At 37.8% G+C, this 18,631-nt stretch overlaps 1 protein-coding gene across 3 annotated transcripts in view; it reads left to right on the plus strand.

Moving 5' to 3' along the window:
* LOC102744156 (ATPase family AAA domain containing 2B) overlaps positions 1 to 18,631 on the plus strand; it is a 102,366-nt gene that overhangs the window by 76,541 nt on the left and 7,194 nt on the right. For all 3 annotated transcript variants that reach the window (XM_031040102.2, XM_081832163.1, XM_081832164.1), the window contains 3 exons: positions 7,646 to 7,768; positions 10,607 to 10,744; positions 14,982 to 15,665. In XM_031040102.2, the coding sequence (XP_030895962.2) occupies positions 7,646 to 7,768; positions 10,607 to 10,744; positions 14,982 to 15,665 (945 nt within the window). The remainder of the gene's footprint in view (positions 1 to 7,645; positions 7,769 to 10,606; positions 10,745 to 14,981; positions 15,666 to 18,631) is intronic.

Raw genomic sequence — 18,631 nt, forward strand, 5'->3', positions numbered from 1 at the left:
TGCTGCTATAAACATTGGGGTGCACGTACCCCTTCGGATCCCTACATTTGTATCTTTGGGGTAAACACCCAGTAGTGCAATTGCTGGATCGTATGGCAGCTCTATTTTCAACTTCTTGAGGAACCTCCATACTGTTTTCCAATAATGCAGTTTTATAAGGTCTCTGTTATAAATATGTACACAGTGTGAGTAGAGCACAGAGGAGAAGACACTATCTAGAAATGAATAAGAGTAGGAAGGGCATTCCTTCCAGGCTGAGAGAAGTAGTGTACAAAATTATAAAAAGAAAGTGAATGTGGCTGGAGAATAGAGTGGAAGAGTGGTGGGAAATGAATCTACTCCCCTAATCACCAAGTCTCCATTTACTGAGCATCCATGTATGACATATTCTGTCACGGATAAATTGTGGTAAGTGCTGGAAATGTACAGCTCTGGCCTGGAAGATGCCTAAAGCCTACATAGTAGAGAGTCCTGCAGATAAATAAATGTCTTACGAAGTTCCCTATCTTCTTTTGATCCTGTGTAAGGACTTCAGAGTTACTTTTCTACACTTAGAAAAACTAGGGAGCCATTAGATGGTTTTGAGACAGAAAGTGATACAATTTGATTTGCATTTAAGAGTATAGTATTACAGGCAGGATCAGTTTTGGGGTAGAGGTCATGGGAGTGCAGAGATGGAGGTTAGAAGACCAATTAAAATTTAGTTGCAGTGGCAGCAGAGATTGAACTAGTGGAGGGCTTGAACATAGAGAGCTTAGTGAAGGATCTATTAGATGTGACTGACAGAAATCTAGAATGACTCCTCAGTTTGTGGTCTGAGTGGTTAAGGAATATGAGAAAGAAATCAGTGGAGGAACAGGTTTATGGGCAGTATGCTGTATTTAATTTTGGACGTGTTAGTATGAGTTAACTTTTGGTTCACCCAGATAAAAGATACTACAGAGTAGTAGTTGTGCATATGGTTCTGGAGATGGGGAGACATTTGGGCAAGAAACATGGTTGGAGTTATCGGTGTGTAGAAAAGAAAGAGAAAGGAGAGAAGCCTAGGAGGAATCCTCCCCTAGGAAATTTAGGTCCCAGTTCTCAATTTAGGTCCAGTCTTACTGTTGGAACTTAGGGTACCTTTGTTAAATGTATTACCCCTCCTGGGATTGTGTACATTTTTTTCTTTGTAAACCAGTTTTATTGAGGTATAAGTTACAGAGTACATTGTTTTTAAAACTACCTATATCTTTTAAAATCTACTTACCCTTCAAGGAATATTAAATGCTACATTCATGAAAGTTTTTTTTGGATGTCCTTACAGTTATAAGTAATCCCTTCATCTTGGAATCATAGCACTATGTAACTTTTCTGAGACACTTTTTACCTACCTCTCCACCACCCGCCCCCTTGCCCTGAAGTAGTTACTTGTTTACATATCCTTATCTCTTGTTTTCGACTGTAAGGTGATTGGAAACAGGATCTGTACAGGTATCTGTATGGAGCATGTTCTTAATAAATGTGGCTAGTGAGTAAATTTCATCAATTGTTCTCTTGTTAGGTACTAACTGAAGGAGTTTCAGATTAGATAGAAATTATAAAATGGAGACATGATAACATAATGCAGATATGAGCCAGTAAATACATGAAATTTCTTTTTTATGAAATAATTTAGGATGAAAAATCATCCCATAAAAAATTAGTTTTTCTTAAAATGTTAATCTTTCTTAATAATTTTATTGAAAAAAAAACAGCTAATATCCTTCTGTTTGCCATAATACAAAAGATACACTGATAATAGTTACTACTTTCATAGAGTAGTGATTCTTTTTTAAAATTTTATTTTATTTAAATTCAATTAATTAACATATGGTATATCATTCGTTTCAGAGGTAGAGTTTAGTGATTCATCGGTTGCATGTAACACCCAGTGCTCATTGTATCAAGTGCCCTCATTAATGCTGATCACACAGTTACCCCATCCCCCCGCCCACCTCCCCTTTAACAACCTCAGTTTGTTTCCTATAGTTAAGAGTTTCTTATGGTTTGTCTCCTTCTCTGATTTAATTTTATTTTATTTTTCCCTCCCTTCCCCCACGCTCCTCTGTTTTGTGTCTTAAAGTTCACATATGAGTGAAGTAATATGATAATTGTCTTTCTTTGATTGACTTACTTTGCTTAGCATAATACCCTCTAGTTCCATCCATAGTGGAATGTTAAGATTTCTTTTCTTTTCTTTTCTTTTTGGTGGCTGAGTAATATTCTACCATTCATATATATGTATAATATATATATCTATATATCTATATCTATATATATATCACATCTTCTTTATCCATTCATCTGTTGATGGACATCTGGGCTTTTTCCAAAGTTTGGCTATTGTGGACATTGCTGCTATAAGCATTGGGGTGCAGGTGCCCCTTCAAATCACTGTTTGTATCCTTTGGATAAATATCTAGTAGTGCAGTTGCTGGGTTGTAGAGTAGTTCTATTTTTAACTTTTTGAGGAACCTCCATACTGTTTTCCAGAGTGGCTGCACCAGCTTGCCATTCCCACCAACAGTGTAAGAGGGTTTCCTTTCTCCGCATCCTTGCCAACATCTGTTGTTTCCTGACTTGTTAATTTTAGCCATTCTGACTGGTGTGAGGTGGTATCTCATTGTGGTTTTGATTTGTATTTCTCTGATGCTGAGTGATGTTGAGCATTTTTTCTTGTGTCTGTTGGCCCATTGTATGTCTTCATTGGAGAAATGGCTGTTCATGTCTTCTGCCATTTCGTGACAGGATTATTTGTATTTTGGGTGTTAAGAAAAGTAGTGATGCTGTTAATTTTATAGATGCTCATCAATTTGTCCCAATAATCATTAGTTTTTACTAAAGGCAAATATGGGTGGTCATACTTTTATTTTATAGATGTTAAGGGGGTTGGGGCTCAGAGATTATGTACTTTGTGTGCAAACCCACAAATGTTATATGGCACAACTGAGTGGATTGAGTTCTGTCCTCAAAGCCAGTGTGTGTGTTTTTTTGCTGTGCTTATGTTACTTTCATATTACATGGATTTTGAGAATCTTAAGATCATAAAGTAAGACAAAAGAAATGGTAAATATGTAACTTACATTTTAAAACAAGGATTTTAAGTCTTATGTCCATGAGAGAGTCTGAACAACAACATGCAAAATTGTATACATGTGTAATTTTTCATTTTCATCACATGCTTGTAAGGTTCTAAGATTACCCCCCTACCTCTCAAAAAAGATGACGTTTGAAGACATGACATCTGTTCTAGTTTTAATGTTCTATAAGCTTATGATTCTTTGCTGTGTATAAACATAGACACAATTCTAAGCTAAGAATGATTAAAAATACTTATAATGATGGCACATGAAAAATACTCTTTCTCATCAAATGCAGATACTCTTCAGAATAAATTCCTTATCCTTCAGACCAATGGGAATTTTTTTTTTTTTAAAGATTTTATTTATTTATTTGACAGAAAGAGCACAAGCAGGGGGAGCGGCAGGCAGAGGGAGAAGCAGGCCTCCCGCCAAGCAGGGAGCTTGATGTGGGCCTCGATCCCAGGACTCTGAGATCATGACCTGAGCCAAGGGCAGATGATTAACCAGCTGAGCCACCCAGGTGCCCACCAATGGGAAATTTTTATGGAATTCATTCATGCTTTCATTCATTCATTTCCCATTTAATTGGGAATGGAATATGGGCAGGAGGCATATATTTAAAAAGAAAGACCATTGAGGTATTTTAGAGTGATTATGTGTCAGATACATGGCTTTATATTTAACCTCACCTCTTTCTTAGCTTTTTTCAAGCTGAGGTAGAAAGCCAGTGGCAGAAAATTGTGGTGTCACATGCACCACATATTATCACCTGAAAGTACAGCTACTTCTAAGGATGTTTATTTTAGGTTTTTATGTGTAGTAGCTAAAATTTGGAGCAACTTAAAACTTCTAACAGTAGAGCAATAATTTTGAAAAATTAAGGTACATCCTACTTTGGATATTTACACAGCATTATGGTTTGGTTCTCAAAGGATATTTGAAAGTTATCAGGAGACTTCTGGTTTTGGCTATGGTGGAATAAAAGGAACTGAATTTCCCTCCTGCCTGAAACAGTGAAAAAAAAAAAAAAACTGAACAAAATGTATGAAAAAACAATTTTGAAGACATTGGATACCAGGAAATGAAGGATAGTGTTCCCCAAAAGATGAGAACTGTAGTTGCCTGGAGAGTTTCCAGACTGTGGTACAGGAAGGAAGAGCCCAGGCAGAGCCTGGAAGTCTACCTGAATTACAGAGACAGAGCTGGGAACGTAAGGAAGTCAAAGTAGGTAGAGTTCTCAGGGCAGAAAGAAAGCTGCATAGAGAGAGCAGTCTGGAGATCTGCAGAAGATCCTCCTCCAGTTTTGAGCTGAACACTGATTGGTGTATACATGTGAGGAAACTGTCTGAGACCAGAGAAAGGAAATACCCTTTGGAGCTCACAGAGGGCTAGCAATAGTGCGGCAAATAGAGCTAATGAACCAACAAGGAGATAAAATGGGATCATAAATAGTACACATCCAAAAGAAGTAAGAAAAAAAAGAAGGGAACAAAGAACATATGGGACAAGTGAAAAATAAATAGCAGCCTTACTAATAATCACATAAATCACAGTGAAAGTAAATGGTCTATTTTGGTGTAGTCTCAGTAGCTTAACTTTGCTTTTGTTTCCCTTGCCTGAGGAGACTTATCTAGAAAAATGTTGCTAAGGCTGATGTCAGGGAAACTACTGTCTATGTTTTAGGAATTTTATGCTTTCAGGTCTCACACTTAAGTCTTTAATGCATTTTGAGTTTATTTTTGTGTATGATATAAGAAAGTGCTCCAATTCCATTCTTGTGCATGTGGCTGTCCAGTTTTCCCAACACCATTTGTTGAAGAGACTGTCTTTTCCTCATGTATATTGTTGTGTCTTTTGTCATAGATGAATTGCCCATATAAGCGTGGGTTTATTTCTGGGCTTTCTGTTATGTTCTCTTGATCTGTGTGCCTGTTTTTGAACCAGTACCATACTGTTTCGATTCTTAGAACTTTGTAGTACATCTTGAAATTTGGAATTGTGTACCTCCAGTTTTGTTTCCTTTCTCAAAAATTGCTTTGGCTACTTGGGGTCTTTTGTGATTCCATATACATTATAGTATTATTTGTTCTAGTTTTGTGAAAAATGTTGTTATTTTGATAGGAATTGCATTGAATCTGCAGATTGCTTTGAGTAGTGTGTACATTTTAACAATATTAATTCTTCCAATCCATGAACATGTAGTATCTTTCCATCTGTTTGTGTCACTTTCAGTTTCTTTCACCAGTGTTTTATATTTTCCAGAGTACAGGTCTTTCACTTCTTTGGTTAAGTTTATTCCTCTGTATTTTATTCTAGTTTATTTCTAGGTATTTTATTATTTTTGGTGTGATCAAATGTATACTTTAAATATGTACAGTTTAATTATCTCTTCTATACCATAATAGGTCTTTTTTTTTTTAAGACTTAGGGAAGTACAGAATGTTAAATAATAAAGTCAGATTATACAGTTGTTGTGGTTTTTTGGTCATAGATTCTTGAGACCTATATTCATTTATCTCCATATCTTCATGACCTCCTTTTGGATATTTATTTTTTACACGTATCAAAATAAACATAATTTCTGACTTTTTTCTCTTTCCCTCTCTATTTATTCTCTAGTTTTTTGCATCTTTGTAAGTATTACTTCCATTTTCCCATTTTTCATGCAGGAAGCTGGAGAATTATCCTTGATAGTCTGTAATCTTCTCCTTTTCACCATCACCACCCTCACCCCCACCCCCACCCTTGTTCAGTTTGCTCTCCTCTCTCACTAAAGTGGAGACCTCTCTTGTTCACTACCATGTAGCTATCACCTGGCTCAGGTCCTGGTACAGTTGCCAATATTTATTGAATGAATGTTTAGAGAAAATGTATTGGAAGGAAATATACCAGTGTTGCCTTTTGAGTGCTGCATGTTTTTGTAAGATTTCCACAATGAACTATTATGGCTTCCTAATAAGAAAAGTTATGAATAAAATGTCTGTCTATACATTTGCCTTTACTAGGGTTGAAAAAGCAGATGTTATTTTGAGACTTGGGGTTTTAGTTCTTGATACTTTGTAAAATAAGTGACCTTGATATATTTACTTTTATTTTATTTTTTTTAAAGATTTTATTTATTTGTTTTAGAGAGAAAGAATATGGGGGGCAGAGGGAGAGGGACAAGCAGACTCCCTGCTGAGTGCGAGCCTGACATGGGGACGAAATTAGGAGTCGGATGTTTACCTGATTGAGCCACCCACGCGCTCCTTTACTTGACTTTTAATATTTCAGAGTTGCATAGCTCTCGGGAGTACTTTTTATGTTGTGTTGTTCATGAATGAGAGCTTCTGAATTAGTGTAAAGCAGAGACTTAGTGCACGTGTCAGGTATAGTTTACCTAGACTGGTGTGTGTATTTCTTTCCTGGATTTACTGACAATTTATATACTATCTTGCAGTCTTTCGCTTAGAGTGTCTTGCTGTATTTTTTTTGTTTCTGTTATAGTTACTTTATTTTATTTATTTATTTATTTTTTTTAGAGTTTATTTATTTATTTGAGAGAGAGACTGAGAGAGAGCATGAGAGGGGGGAGGGTCAGAGGGAGAAGCAGACTCCCTGCCGAGCAGGGAGCCCGATGCGGGACTCGATCCAGGGACTCCAGGATCATGACCTGAGCCGAAGGCAGTCGCTTAACCAACTGAGCCACCCAGGCGCCCCTGTTATAGTTTTTTAATAGGTCACTGTTACTTAGGATATATTATATTCTTCACAGTTTTGACCAGTTTTCACTTATGGAGAAAATTATGTAAGATTTTCTGATTCTCAGTATTCATCTATGGCAACTCTGGTGCTGGGCATATGGTGAATGTCCTCTGAATCTCTTAAAATTTTTTTTGAAAATCATACATTTTTGTTTTTTTTAAAACAGAAAATAAAGCTTTGTATCTTTGAGATAATGAGTTGTTAAATAGACTTAGTACAATTGACCCTGAACAACACGGGTTTGAACTACCTAGGTCCACTTATACATGGATTTTTTTTTTTAGTAAATGCAGTACAGTACCTTAAATATAATTTCTCTTATGATTTTCTTAACATTTTCATTTCTCAACCTGTATTGTAAGAATACATTATATGATACATTTAACATACAAAATATGTGTTAATGGACTATTTATGTTATCTGTAAGACTTCTGGTCAGCATTAGGCTATTACTAGTAAATTTTGGGGGGCAGTCAAATATGGGTTTTTGACTGTGTGGGGAATTGGCACCCCTAACCCCATGTGTTGTGCAAGGGTCACCTGTACTTTGAAGTTCTAAAAAATACAGGTCTCAGAGTATTATCAAGGTGACTAAGTGGCTTATTATATTTATTTTTTACTCATCATTTAAATGAGCTTGTTTCTCACCTGGAAATGCTTTTTACAATTTTATTTAAATGTTTGTATTCTTTTCTTTCTCTTTTTAAGATGCCCTTTGTTAATGTTATTTCATTTATCTATATAGTAAAGTATACCAACTTTTTTAAAAAATACTTATTTCCAACTTTTTTAACAGATAAAATAATTAGGCACAGGGCTTGTACCCTGAAGGACACTGCACATGCCATCATCGCAGCAGAATTGGATCCAGAATTTAATAAACTCTGTGAAGAAATTAAGGAAGCAAGAATAAAAAGAGGTAAGTTACAGAAATGAATTTGCTCCTGAAGACCAAGAATCACTGAGTGTTACTAAATGACATTTCTTCAGGGTTGCTGGCATTATGAAAATAATCTACTTTGAGGCACAGACTTTATATATTTTTGATACTAATGTGTCATGTAAATTCTCAAAGATATTTTAAAATTTTACTTTCTGTGAGTTTTAGTAAGTGCAGCAATACAAATTACAGAAAGTTCTTTTCAGTGAATTTTTTTTTTTTTTTGCAGGAGTATATCTATTAAATATTGATTCTTAAAGGGTTTATAGGCTTTCATATCTGTAGAGGATTTACTTTTTAAAAGTTTTTAGGAATACTGTTTTTGTTTTCCCTATTGACATTTATGTGCAGTTTTATAAATATAAAATTAATAGAATTAGCAAATGTGGTTTGTTCATTCAGTGTATAAGCCTGTCCTTGAAGAACTCAGTAAGAGACAGACAGAATTGTAAAACAAATCAAGTACAGTTGAAGTGTATGAGTTGGTTGAAACATGTTTAAGGCACAGAGGAGAGACCTCCTTGTAGGGATCCCAGCATTTTGCCTAGAGTTTAGGGAATGAATATAGGAGTGTTGTCTCTAGTGGAACAGAAGAAGGGAGGCAGTGACAGAGGAGGAAGAGGTATTTGTAAGCACAGCAGATAATAGCATGTGTAAAGGCACAGAGATATGAAATAACATGGTATATTTGAAGAACGACAAACTGGTATTGCTGAAGCTGTACGGAATGGTGGGAAATAGAGCTCAAGAGGCGAGCTGAGTCCAGGACATTGAAATTAAGAAGCTTTTTTTCTATTTCCTTAGGTCCTCCCTGGTCACCTAATCTAATATAGGCTCTGGTCACCATAGCATGGCATTTTGTCTTTTTTGGGGGGGGCCTCCCTTCCTTATTTGGAATGTAAGTGTTGTGAATGGCTTATTCATAGCTCTACTGCAGGCCCTAGAACTCTGTCCTATAAATATTTGAACTGATCAATGCCAATGCTAAGGAGCTTAAGACTTTATCCTGTAGGTCAGTGTTTTTCAAAGTGTGTGTGCCTAATACCCAGCTTATTAGACTGAGTGAATTAGATTCTTTGAGAGTAGTAAGGCTGACAAACTATTCAAGTGTTTTTTTTTGTACACTAAAGTTTGAGAACCATTGCCATAGTCAATATGAGTCATTGAAATATTTTAAGCTGTGGAACGAATTGGTAAATTGCTTTGGCAGCAGGAAATAGTAAGGTCTCAATGTGTCAGGATAGGAGGATGAGAGACCAGTCAAAAAACTGTCGGAGCCAGTTTGGAAAACAGTTTGGCAGTTTCTAAAAAATTAAGCATAACATTTACCATATGACCCGTGATTCTACTCCTGGAAACAGCCCAAGAGAAATGAAAACATATGCCCGTATAAAAGACTGTTCATAACAACTAAAAACTGGAAACAATGCAAATGTCCATCAACTGGTGAATGTGTAAGCAAAATGGTATATCATACAATGGCATATGCTCAGCCATAAAAAGGAACAAATTACTGATACATGGTACAACATAGATGAACTTCAAGAACCCTATCCTGAGTGAAAGAATTTAGTCACAAAAGACCACCTGTTGTGTGATTCCGTTTATATGAAACATTCACAAAAGACAAATCTGTGGAGACAAAAAGTAGATTCGTGGTGGCCTGGGTTAGTTACCTAAAATTGGGCTGCTGTGGTGATTGCATAGCTCTGTAACTTCACTAAAAATCATTTAATTGTATGCTTAAAATGAGTGATTTTTTTGTTATGTAAGTTGTATCTCATTAAAGCTTTTGGGGGAAAATGCTGTTGGGAGTTGTGCAGAGTTTTAATTAATATGAAGTGGGAATAGATATAGAATCATTGTAAATTGGGGCAGGGTTGGAGGCCATTGTGAAGGAAAGGAAGAGTCAAAATTGGCTGCCCATATTACTGATTTAATGACTTAGTAGATGCTAATCCTACCAGTAGAGATAGGGAGGGAATATCCTGTAGAGATAGGGATAAACAGGTTTTTTGGTGGGGAGAGATAGGGAGGGAATATCCTGTAGAGATAGGGATAAACAGGTTTTTTGGTGGGGAAAGATAAACTAGTTAGCTTTAATTTGACCCATCTTTACGATACCCAGTTGGAGATACCAAATAGGCAGTTGGATATGTGGGTCAGAAGCTTAAGAGATGCTTGGGCTAAACATGGATTTGGGAATTATTATGTAATGGTGATAGAAGCTGAAGGCTTGAATGATACTTTATGGTAGAAGGTATAGATCAGAGTGAGAAGAAAAGGGATTCCAGAGACAACCCTGAGAAACATCAATATTTAACAACCACATAGAAGAAACAAGTCTAGTGAAGGAAATTGAGATGGAGTGGTTACTCTTAGGAAGATCAATGTAGGAAAACCAAACTTACTGCAGTGTGGTGTGACAGGCAGCTAATACCAGACGAAAACAGTTCATGTGAATGGGGTTTAATGACCCAACAAACACTTATAAATTCTAAGATGGCAGAAATAATAACTTTTAGACAAAATATTTTCATTGTCTTACAGTTATAAGAATATGTGACTTTGCAAATTAAACTGAGTAAACGTAAGGTTCCTTGCTGGGTTATTTATTTTTTTATTTTTTATGATTTTATATCAGTTTCTTTCCCATCTTAAAACAAAAGATACTGTTTTCATCTGAATTACAAACTGTCCAGGTGTAATTAATGACTAAAACTTAGTTCTATATTTCAGACTTTTTTTTTTTTTTTACCATGTTGGTTTATGTAGCTGGGAATATTTAAATAGGTGTTGCTTATCTTCTGCCTGCAGGCTTATCGGTAACAGCAGAACAAATAAATCCTCATGGCACTGGAGCTCGGAAGACCGAAACTAGAGTTGAAGAGGCATTTCGGCACAAACAAAGAAATCCATTGGATGTCTGGCACAACTCTGCAAATAAATGTGCATGTGAGTGTTTGAGACCATGTTATCCAGTAGTGGGAATGGCTGGGAAGTATGCAGATTTGTTAGGAGTTGGGGACACAGACCAGGTGCTGCTGTGTTCCCACAGGTCATCTCATCTTCTCTCTGTTCAGAGGTGAAGAGCTTGTGCAGTAGGATGTGGAATCAGAAGTATACTTCTCTAACCATATTTGCTCTTTTCTATCTACATTCACTACTTGCTGCTATTCATTGAACTAGGCTTGAATATTTTTAGTTTTAAACTTTGGTTTTTTGTTTTTTTTTTTTAAGATTTTATTTATTTATTTGACAGAGAGATAGAGAATACAAGTAGGCAGAGAGGCAGGCAGAGGGAGAGGGAGAAGCAGGCTCTCTGCTGAGCAGGGAGCCTGATGTGGGACTCGATCCCAGGACCCTGGGATCATGACCTGAGCTGAAGGCAGCCGCTTAACTGACTGAGCCACCCAGGCGCCCTAAACTTTGGTTTTTGGATAGAGATGTAGAGCCAACACTTTTCATCTACCCCTGCCTCCAATCCTAATTCCTTGCTGTATAATACATAGGCTGTTCTCTTTATGTGGAAAGGAGCAACTTTGACTTAAGAGAGTGGCCAATGTGGCAATAGGACTTTGATTTTTCTGAGAGAATATCTTGTGCTCAGTTTGAAGAATCTGTACAGCCTTTTTAATCTAGTTTTGTTTAAGTGAGATGTTTTTAGAAAGGGAAAATTCGTTGTTCTAGGTTTTCTTCACTTGTCCTCATTCATGCTAATTTAGAAGATTTCTGAAAGACAAATGTTAATGAACACAGCATTTTCTTAATACAGTCCATATGTTTCGCTGAAGATAGCCACCCTTGGAAGATATATGCTGTTCTGGTATAAAGGTGGTCATACTGTTGAAACTGTCAGTAAACCTGGCCATAATATGTTCTTTCACCAGTGGCGTTGAATTTGAATGAATTTATCAGACTCATTTTTTTTTTTTTTTTAGCTCTTCTCTTTGTGATATTTGGCATATCCATATGTGAGAAAATTTGAAGGACTTAGTGGCACATTTGGTTCCATGAAATTGATTAAAGCTATTTGGTGGAGTTGTATCTTGGATCATGACCTGGATTATATAATGTAGCACTCTAATTTAAACCTTGAAATCCTGTATAGGGCGCCTGGGTGGCTCAGTTGGTTAAGCGACTGCCTTCAGCTCAGGTCATGATCCAAGGGTCCTGGGATCGAGTCCCGCATCGGGCTCCCTGCTCTGCGGGGAGCCTGCTTCTCCCTCTCCCACTCCCCCTGCTTGTGTTCCCTCTCTCGCTGTGTCTCTCTCTGTCAAATAAATAAATAAAATCTTTAAAAAAAAAAAAAAAAGAAATCCTGTATATTCTCTGCACCTGATACAGATATTTACTAAAACCCATTGAAAATTGCCTTTAAGCATTTTAAGTTCTTTTAAATGTTATTTTAATCTACAAATGTGAGTTTTGTTTTCTCTTACCAGTAGATGGCATATGTGGCTCATCATTTGTCTGTTTCACATTAATTTACTTGAATTATAAATCTAAATATCCCTAAGAGAGAGTTGCTTTCCTAATGTCTTAGTTTTGGAAACAGGCTTCTCAGAGAGGCTATAAAAATTGACTCTAAAGATTGTGCCCCCATATTGGTTTTTCACACAAAGTGCCCCTGTAAAAGGAAGTAGTATGTGAAAGATTAGTTCCATAAATGGATACTACTACCACATGCCAGGTGCCGTAGAGATACAGCAGTGCTTAAAACAAAAATCCCCATTCTTCTGGAGCTTATATGATTAATTTCTCTTATTTTACCAAAAATCATACTCACCATTAGAAATAATTACATAAGGAGGAGAAAAATATCTCTAGTTTGACCTTCTCCCGAATGAGAATATTTTCTTTGTTCTTAGCTGGGATGAAAGTGTTAGAAATAAACTTGCTTCAGTAGGCCTTCTAAGCCTTTGCTTAGTGCCTACAGATCAAATAATTGAGCTGGCTCTTGACTGAACAGAGTTTAGCTGCTTCTTGCTCTAGAGTTAGATGGCTTAGTGAGGAAAGAAGAGGGGAACCATTTGTGCTTTGGTTGCATGGCTGGAGAATAAGCGAGGTCAGAATGTCTGGAGTGACTTGTCAGTAAAAACCTAGTAGTTCCACCTTTTAGAGAAAGAGCAGGCTGAATTTTTTTTTCACTTTTAATGTGGACTGGATTAGTTTTTCATACAGTTTTTTTTTTGTTTCAAGATTTTATTTTTTGACAGAGACAGCGAGAGAGGGAACACAAGCAGGGAGAGTGGGAGAGGGAGAAGCAGGCCTCCTGCTGAGCAGGGAGCCCGATGCGGGGCTCAATCCCAGGACCCTGGGATCATGACCTGAGCTGAAGGCAGACGCTTAACCGACTGAGCCACCCACGTGGCCCTAGTTTTTCATATAGTTAATAGAGTACTTAAAAATGCCCATCACTTTAGCTTATGTACAGCTTTTAACAGTAAACTAATAACAGAAATTTCTTCTCCAATTACCCTGTAAGTGTAAATTGTGAAAATAGAAATTAGTAGGGGAAAAAGGAATGGAGAGATGATTAGAATGATATGGTTTTGAAGGCAAAATATATTTTGAACCAAGTGACAAAATAATTTGAATTTGGGAAATGATTTCAGAAACCTTTAGTAGATTTATTATTAGATAAGAAAGAAAAGTAATATAACAGCATTTGTCCATTTCCTGTGAATACTTTAGTGTCTTTACAGAGAACTCAGTAAGGATTAAAGTTGAAAGGATGAAAAGTTTGTAAACACATATACGGGGAATTAAAGATTCCTGGGCCCACTGTCTGGGATTACTCATAAAACTCATGATGGTTTCTGGCATCTAGAGATGAATATAGTCTTTACAACTTCTGTAGGTCTTCCTTTTTACGTTACTGACAAAATACTTATTTTCAACGTTTGTTAATGTTGCTGCCTTGATAGCAGAGGGCTTAACTTTTTCCACGTTTTCTTTCTTTTCCTTCCTTCCTTCCTTTCTCTTTCTTTCCTTCCTTCCTTCCTCCCTCCCTCCCTCCCTTCCTTCTTTCCTTCTTCCTTCCTTCCTTCTTTCCTTCTTCCTTCCTTCTTTCCTTCTTCCTTCCTTCCTTTTTTAATATTTTGTTTATTTATTTGAGGGAGAGTGGAGGGAAGAGCAGAGGGAGAGGGACAAGCAGACCCCATGCTGAGCATAGAGCCCGACATGGGGCTCGATCTCAGGACCCTGAGATCATAACCTGAGCCGAAATCAAGAGTCAGACGCTTAACCGACTGAGCCACCCAGGCACCAACCCCCCCCCCCTTTTTTTTTTTTTTTTTTACATATTTTCAAGTAACAACTATGTAACCAATTGATCCTGCTTGGTGAACCATTTATAGTAGAGGAGGCTAACAGTTGTCTAACCAGATTGTCTCTATAAACTTCATAGGGTTTCTGTCCACTACCGTACTTTCTGTGGGTGATTCCTTCTTTTGGAAGGAGACGCAGTGGATAGTTTTTTTTTTTTTAAGATTTTATTTATTTGACAGAGAGAGACACAGTGAGAGAGGGAACACAAGCAGGGGGAGTGGGAGAGGGAGAAGCAGGCCTCCCGCTGAGCAGGGAGCCCGATGCGGGGCGCGATCCCAGGACCCTGGGATCATGACCTGAGCCGAGGGCAGATGCTTAACGACTGAGCCACCCAGGCACTCTGTGGATAGTTCTTTGTGGGACACCTGTAACAGTTCTGTCTGATATACTGGATCGTGTGTTCATTTTCTTTCATGGTTTAGGAGCTTTGGGGTGATTTTGCTGGCAAAGCACTCATTTTCCTGGTGGAAATCTGGGTCTGTGGCCCCCCATTTTATAGGTAGCCTGGTAATGTGGTTGGTCATTCTCTAAATGTACATATTATATGCTTGGCCCCTGGATGTTAGGAATTAGGAACAGCTGTAAAGTAGAATGTAGGATAGTAGAAAAAAATTAATGCTGGGTAAACTCATACTCAACTTTTTAAAAAATGTCATTCTTCAGAGTTTGTTTCTGACTTCATATTCATTCTACTGGTAGGTTGTGAGGGTTAGTCAGCATGGATGTCAAGAGCTAAGTCGTTCTTGGGTGTTACACTGGTATGGATGTACTTTCTTTTGGGTCTTGATATAGTGAACATTTGTAAAACAAGTGTTGCACTCCAAGTTCTGTATACCTGTTTTCCTTCTCTCTAAAATAGTTCGAGTTCGGAGAAAATCAAGGCGGCGATCACAGTGGGGTAAAGGAATTATTAAGAAAAGGAAAGTCAATAATTTAAAAAAAGATGAAGAGGACACTAAATTTGCAGACTACGAGAACCATACGGAGGACAGGAAGTTGCTAGAGAATGGAGAGTTTGAGGTAAGCACTGACTGCCATGAAGAAAATGGCGAAGAGACTGGAGACCTCTCTATGACCAATGACGAATCATCGTGTGACATCATGGACATGGACCAGGGGCAGAGGCTTAACAGTGGAGCGGGCACGAAGGAGAACTTTGCATCTACTGAAGAGGAAAGTTCCAATGAGTCTCTGCTTGTCAACAGCAGCGGTTCTCTCAATCCAGAACAGACATCTAGGAAGGAGCCTTTCCTTAAAGGAAGCTGTCTAAATGGTGAGGCCTCCACTGACAGTTTTGAAGGAATACCAGTTCTGGAGTGTCAGAATGGCAAAGCTGAAGTAGTTTCTTTCTGTGGTAGTGGAGACAAAGGTAGTTCTGAACAAAAGATTGTCCCGGAGGACCAGTCAAAAGAAAAACCAGAAACTTCAAATGAACATCATGGAGATGATCCTGAGAAACTAGAGGCCCTGGAGTGTAGCAGTAATGAGAAGTTAGAACCCAGCCCTGAAGTGGAGGTTAAAGATGCAGAACTGGATAAAGAAGGTAGAGCGAATATTTTTTAAAAAATCTGAAATTTTAAATTCCAGAGTTAACTAATGGCATATTTTGTTTGGTCCCCAGTAGCACTAGTTGATAAGCAGTTATACCCTTCTGAGAATCTGTTAAAGTTTTCATCTTTTTCCCTAGGAAAGTGTACATACACATGCCTAGTAAATTTTTGGTGGAAGTTTTGGAGGGTTATGGACTAGAATGCATTACTTTCCTGGCTGCTTACTCTTTTGCCTCCCACCTGATTATTATCCCTATCCTAATGGATTTATGGTTAAAGGTTGAGTAAACCCACAGGTGTTAAGAAGATGGAATTCTAGTAAGAATGATTGGGGTGGGGTAGGCTGGGCTGAGAAGACTTGGATACTAGAGCAGTGTGGTATCCTACGCTTACGTACACTCACGTTAAATTCAATTTAACAATGGAATGGTTCATTATAATCCTGTTCATTATAATCATGTGACTTTGAGCTGGTAACTTATGCTCTCCAACCTTGTTTTTCTATTTTGTAAATTAAACTTCAGAGTGGTGTCACTGTGGGGATTAAATAAGTCATGTATATTAATTGCCTCTTCTCGTACCTGGCACATACTGAGATATATTCATTCCAGGCATTCACTGTTAGTTGAATCTAAGGGATGTTGAGTCTAACAGGCTCCATTGCTTTGTAAAGCCAGTGGTATAGGAAGCAGTAGAACCTGTGCTGTCAGATTTACCTTGTTCTTGCAGACTCTGAGCACTCTGCTAGCTCCCACCTTCCTATGGCTGTGTGATTCTTTTAAGCAGCAGCCGAATAGGGGGCCTGAGAGTTTCTAGCCCTGCTTTGTTTATCATTCTTTAGCCCATAGTGGGATGGGGTGAGTTAGAGATCTACCCTTTGAATATACATTTTCATCCTGAACAGGTATTCTTATAACTAACCTATTTTGAAATTCTGTTATGTTCTCTCAGTGGTGTGGAGTATATATTGCTTTAGCCTGGGATTCGGGCTATGTGGGAAGGTTTTTTGCTGACAGTTTTTGAGCCCTCTAGCAGAATTAGAAAGTAGGAAGATATTATTCAGTCTTAGAATTCTCTTAATGGATAAAGAGAGATGTGTGTGTACTGGTCTTTTTAAAAAAAGATTTTATTTATTTGACAAAGAGAGAGAGAACGCACAAGCAGGGGGAACAGGAGAGGGAGAAGCAGGCTCCCCACTGAACAGGGAACCTGATGCCAGAACCCTGGGATCATGACCTGAGCCGAAGGCAGATGCTTAACGGACTGAGCCACCTCGGTGCCCCATGTTCTTAAATGCTATCTGTTGAGAATTTTTCTTTCTCCTCAATATTTAATAATAGAAGGTAGTTTTAAGGGCAGTATTTATTCTGGTATTTATTTATATTTATCATACAGACAGAATTTTAAACATATGTTAAAGCTAGGGTTAAGTAATGACTGGGACAGAGTGGGGAGAAAGGAAGAGATCTTCCTGATAAGGCGCTTTGGGTATGAGGTGAGTAATGTTCTTTCACTATGAGATTTTAGTATGCTTGCAGAAAAGGTTTAAATTAATATTATGTTCAATTGGTTATCTAAAAACTTTAAAGATACTTGTTGTATAAAAGCTTTATCTGAAGTTGTCACTTGTAACTGTCAGGGCAGTGTTACCTACCTAGTTCAAGTTCTCAGGCTCCTGGATGTCCGTGGATTTGGTAATGAGCATCTGTAAAGTCTCAACAAAACTCTTAGCATATATTAATTGAACTGTAAATAAAGGCTTTCATTCTAGAGGCTATCTGAAATATAAAATTTCTCTGCTACATGGAGGTATATGTTTCCCAAAGCAATACTTTGGTTCTTTTACTATTTATCTGTATAGCAAGCATTGATTGGAGAAAATTGTTTAAAGACATGGGAATAAGAGAACTAACGCAGGAGGGAGGAGGAAGGTTCTCCTTAGTGTTTGTGACATGGGACAGGTCCTCTATAAAGTTCTGAAACAGGGGTGCCTAGGTGGCTCAGTTGATTAAGCATCTGCCTTCAGCTCAGGTCATGATCTCAAGGTCCTGGGATTGAGTTCCACATCAGGTACCCTGCCTCTTCCTCTGCCCTTCCGCTCCCCCTGCTTTTGCACGTGCTCTCTCTCTCTCTGACAAATAAATAAAATCTTTAAAAAAAAATAAAGTTCAAACAGTTTGAGTTTGTCTTTGTGTTCCTTCTCCCTTGGCTTCTTCTTAGAGTATGCCTACCTAGGGCATCATAGGGTTTATGGCCTATCTGCCCTCTCTATCCCTTAGAATGCCTGGTGCTGTCACATTATGCTCAGCCACCTCAAAATTTCTGTTTTTTTTTTTTTCCAGTGTAGCTGGTCTCAGTATGATGTTGAGAAGAAAATAATTAGATTATAGTAATTCACTCTGAGGTAGGAAAGATCACTAGCCCTATTACACTTTAAATGGGCTTAATATTCTTTTTTTTTTTTTTTTAAGATTTTTTATTTATTTGACAGAGAGAGACACAGCAAGAGAGGGAACATAAGCAGGGGGAGTGGGAGAGGGAGAAGCAGACTTCTGACGGAGCAAGGAGCCCAATGCGGGGCTCGATCCTAGGACCCTGGGATCATGACCTGAGCCGAAGGCAGACGCTTAATGACTGAGCCACCCAGGTGCCCCTAAATGGGCTTACATTTTTAAGAAAAAAAAAAATGTTAGAAACCAGATTAATTTCTAATAGAAATCTGGGCAGTGTAAAAGAGAAAAATAAATTTCAGTTAATTTTGAGGAATATTTTTTTTTTTTTACTTGCAAGGGAAATATATAGACAGGTTGGCCTCACTTGGTGTGAGTATCTGCTTTTCTAGGTTGCTTCCCCTCTTCCAATTCTGAAAGCTCTAAATTTTAAAATGATGGCTATCATAAAGAAAGTGAAGACTGTTTATAGGTTAGTGCTTAGAGGTGATGATTGCTTTTCTCTTCCT

Source organism: Leptonychotes weddellii, chromosome 10 (assembly GCF_054177405.1).
Source record: "Leptonychotes weddellii isolate Sample4059 chromosome 10, ASM5417740v2, whole genome shotgun sequence".
In the NCBI taxonomy this organism is placed as follows: domain Eukaryota; kingdom Metazoa; phylum Chordata; class Mammalia; order Carnivora; family Phocidae; genus Leptonychotes; species Leptonychotes weddellii.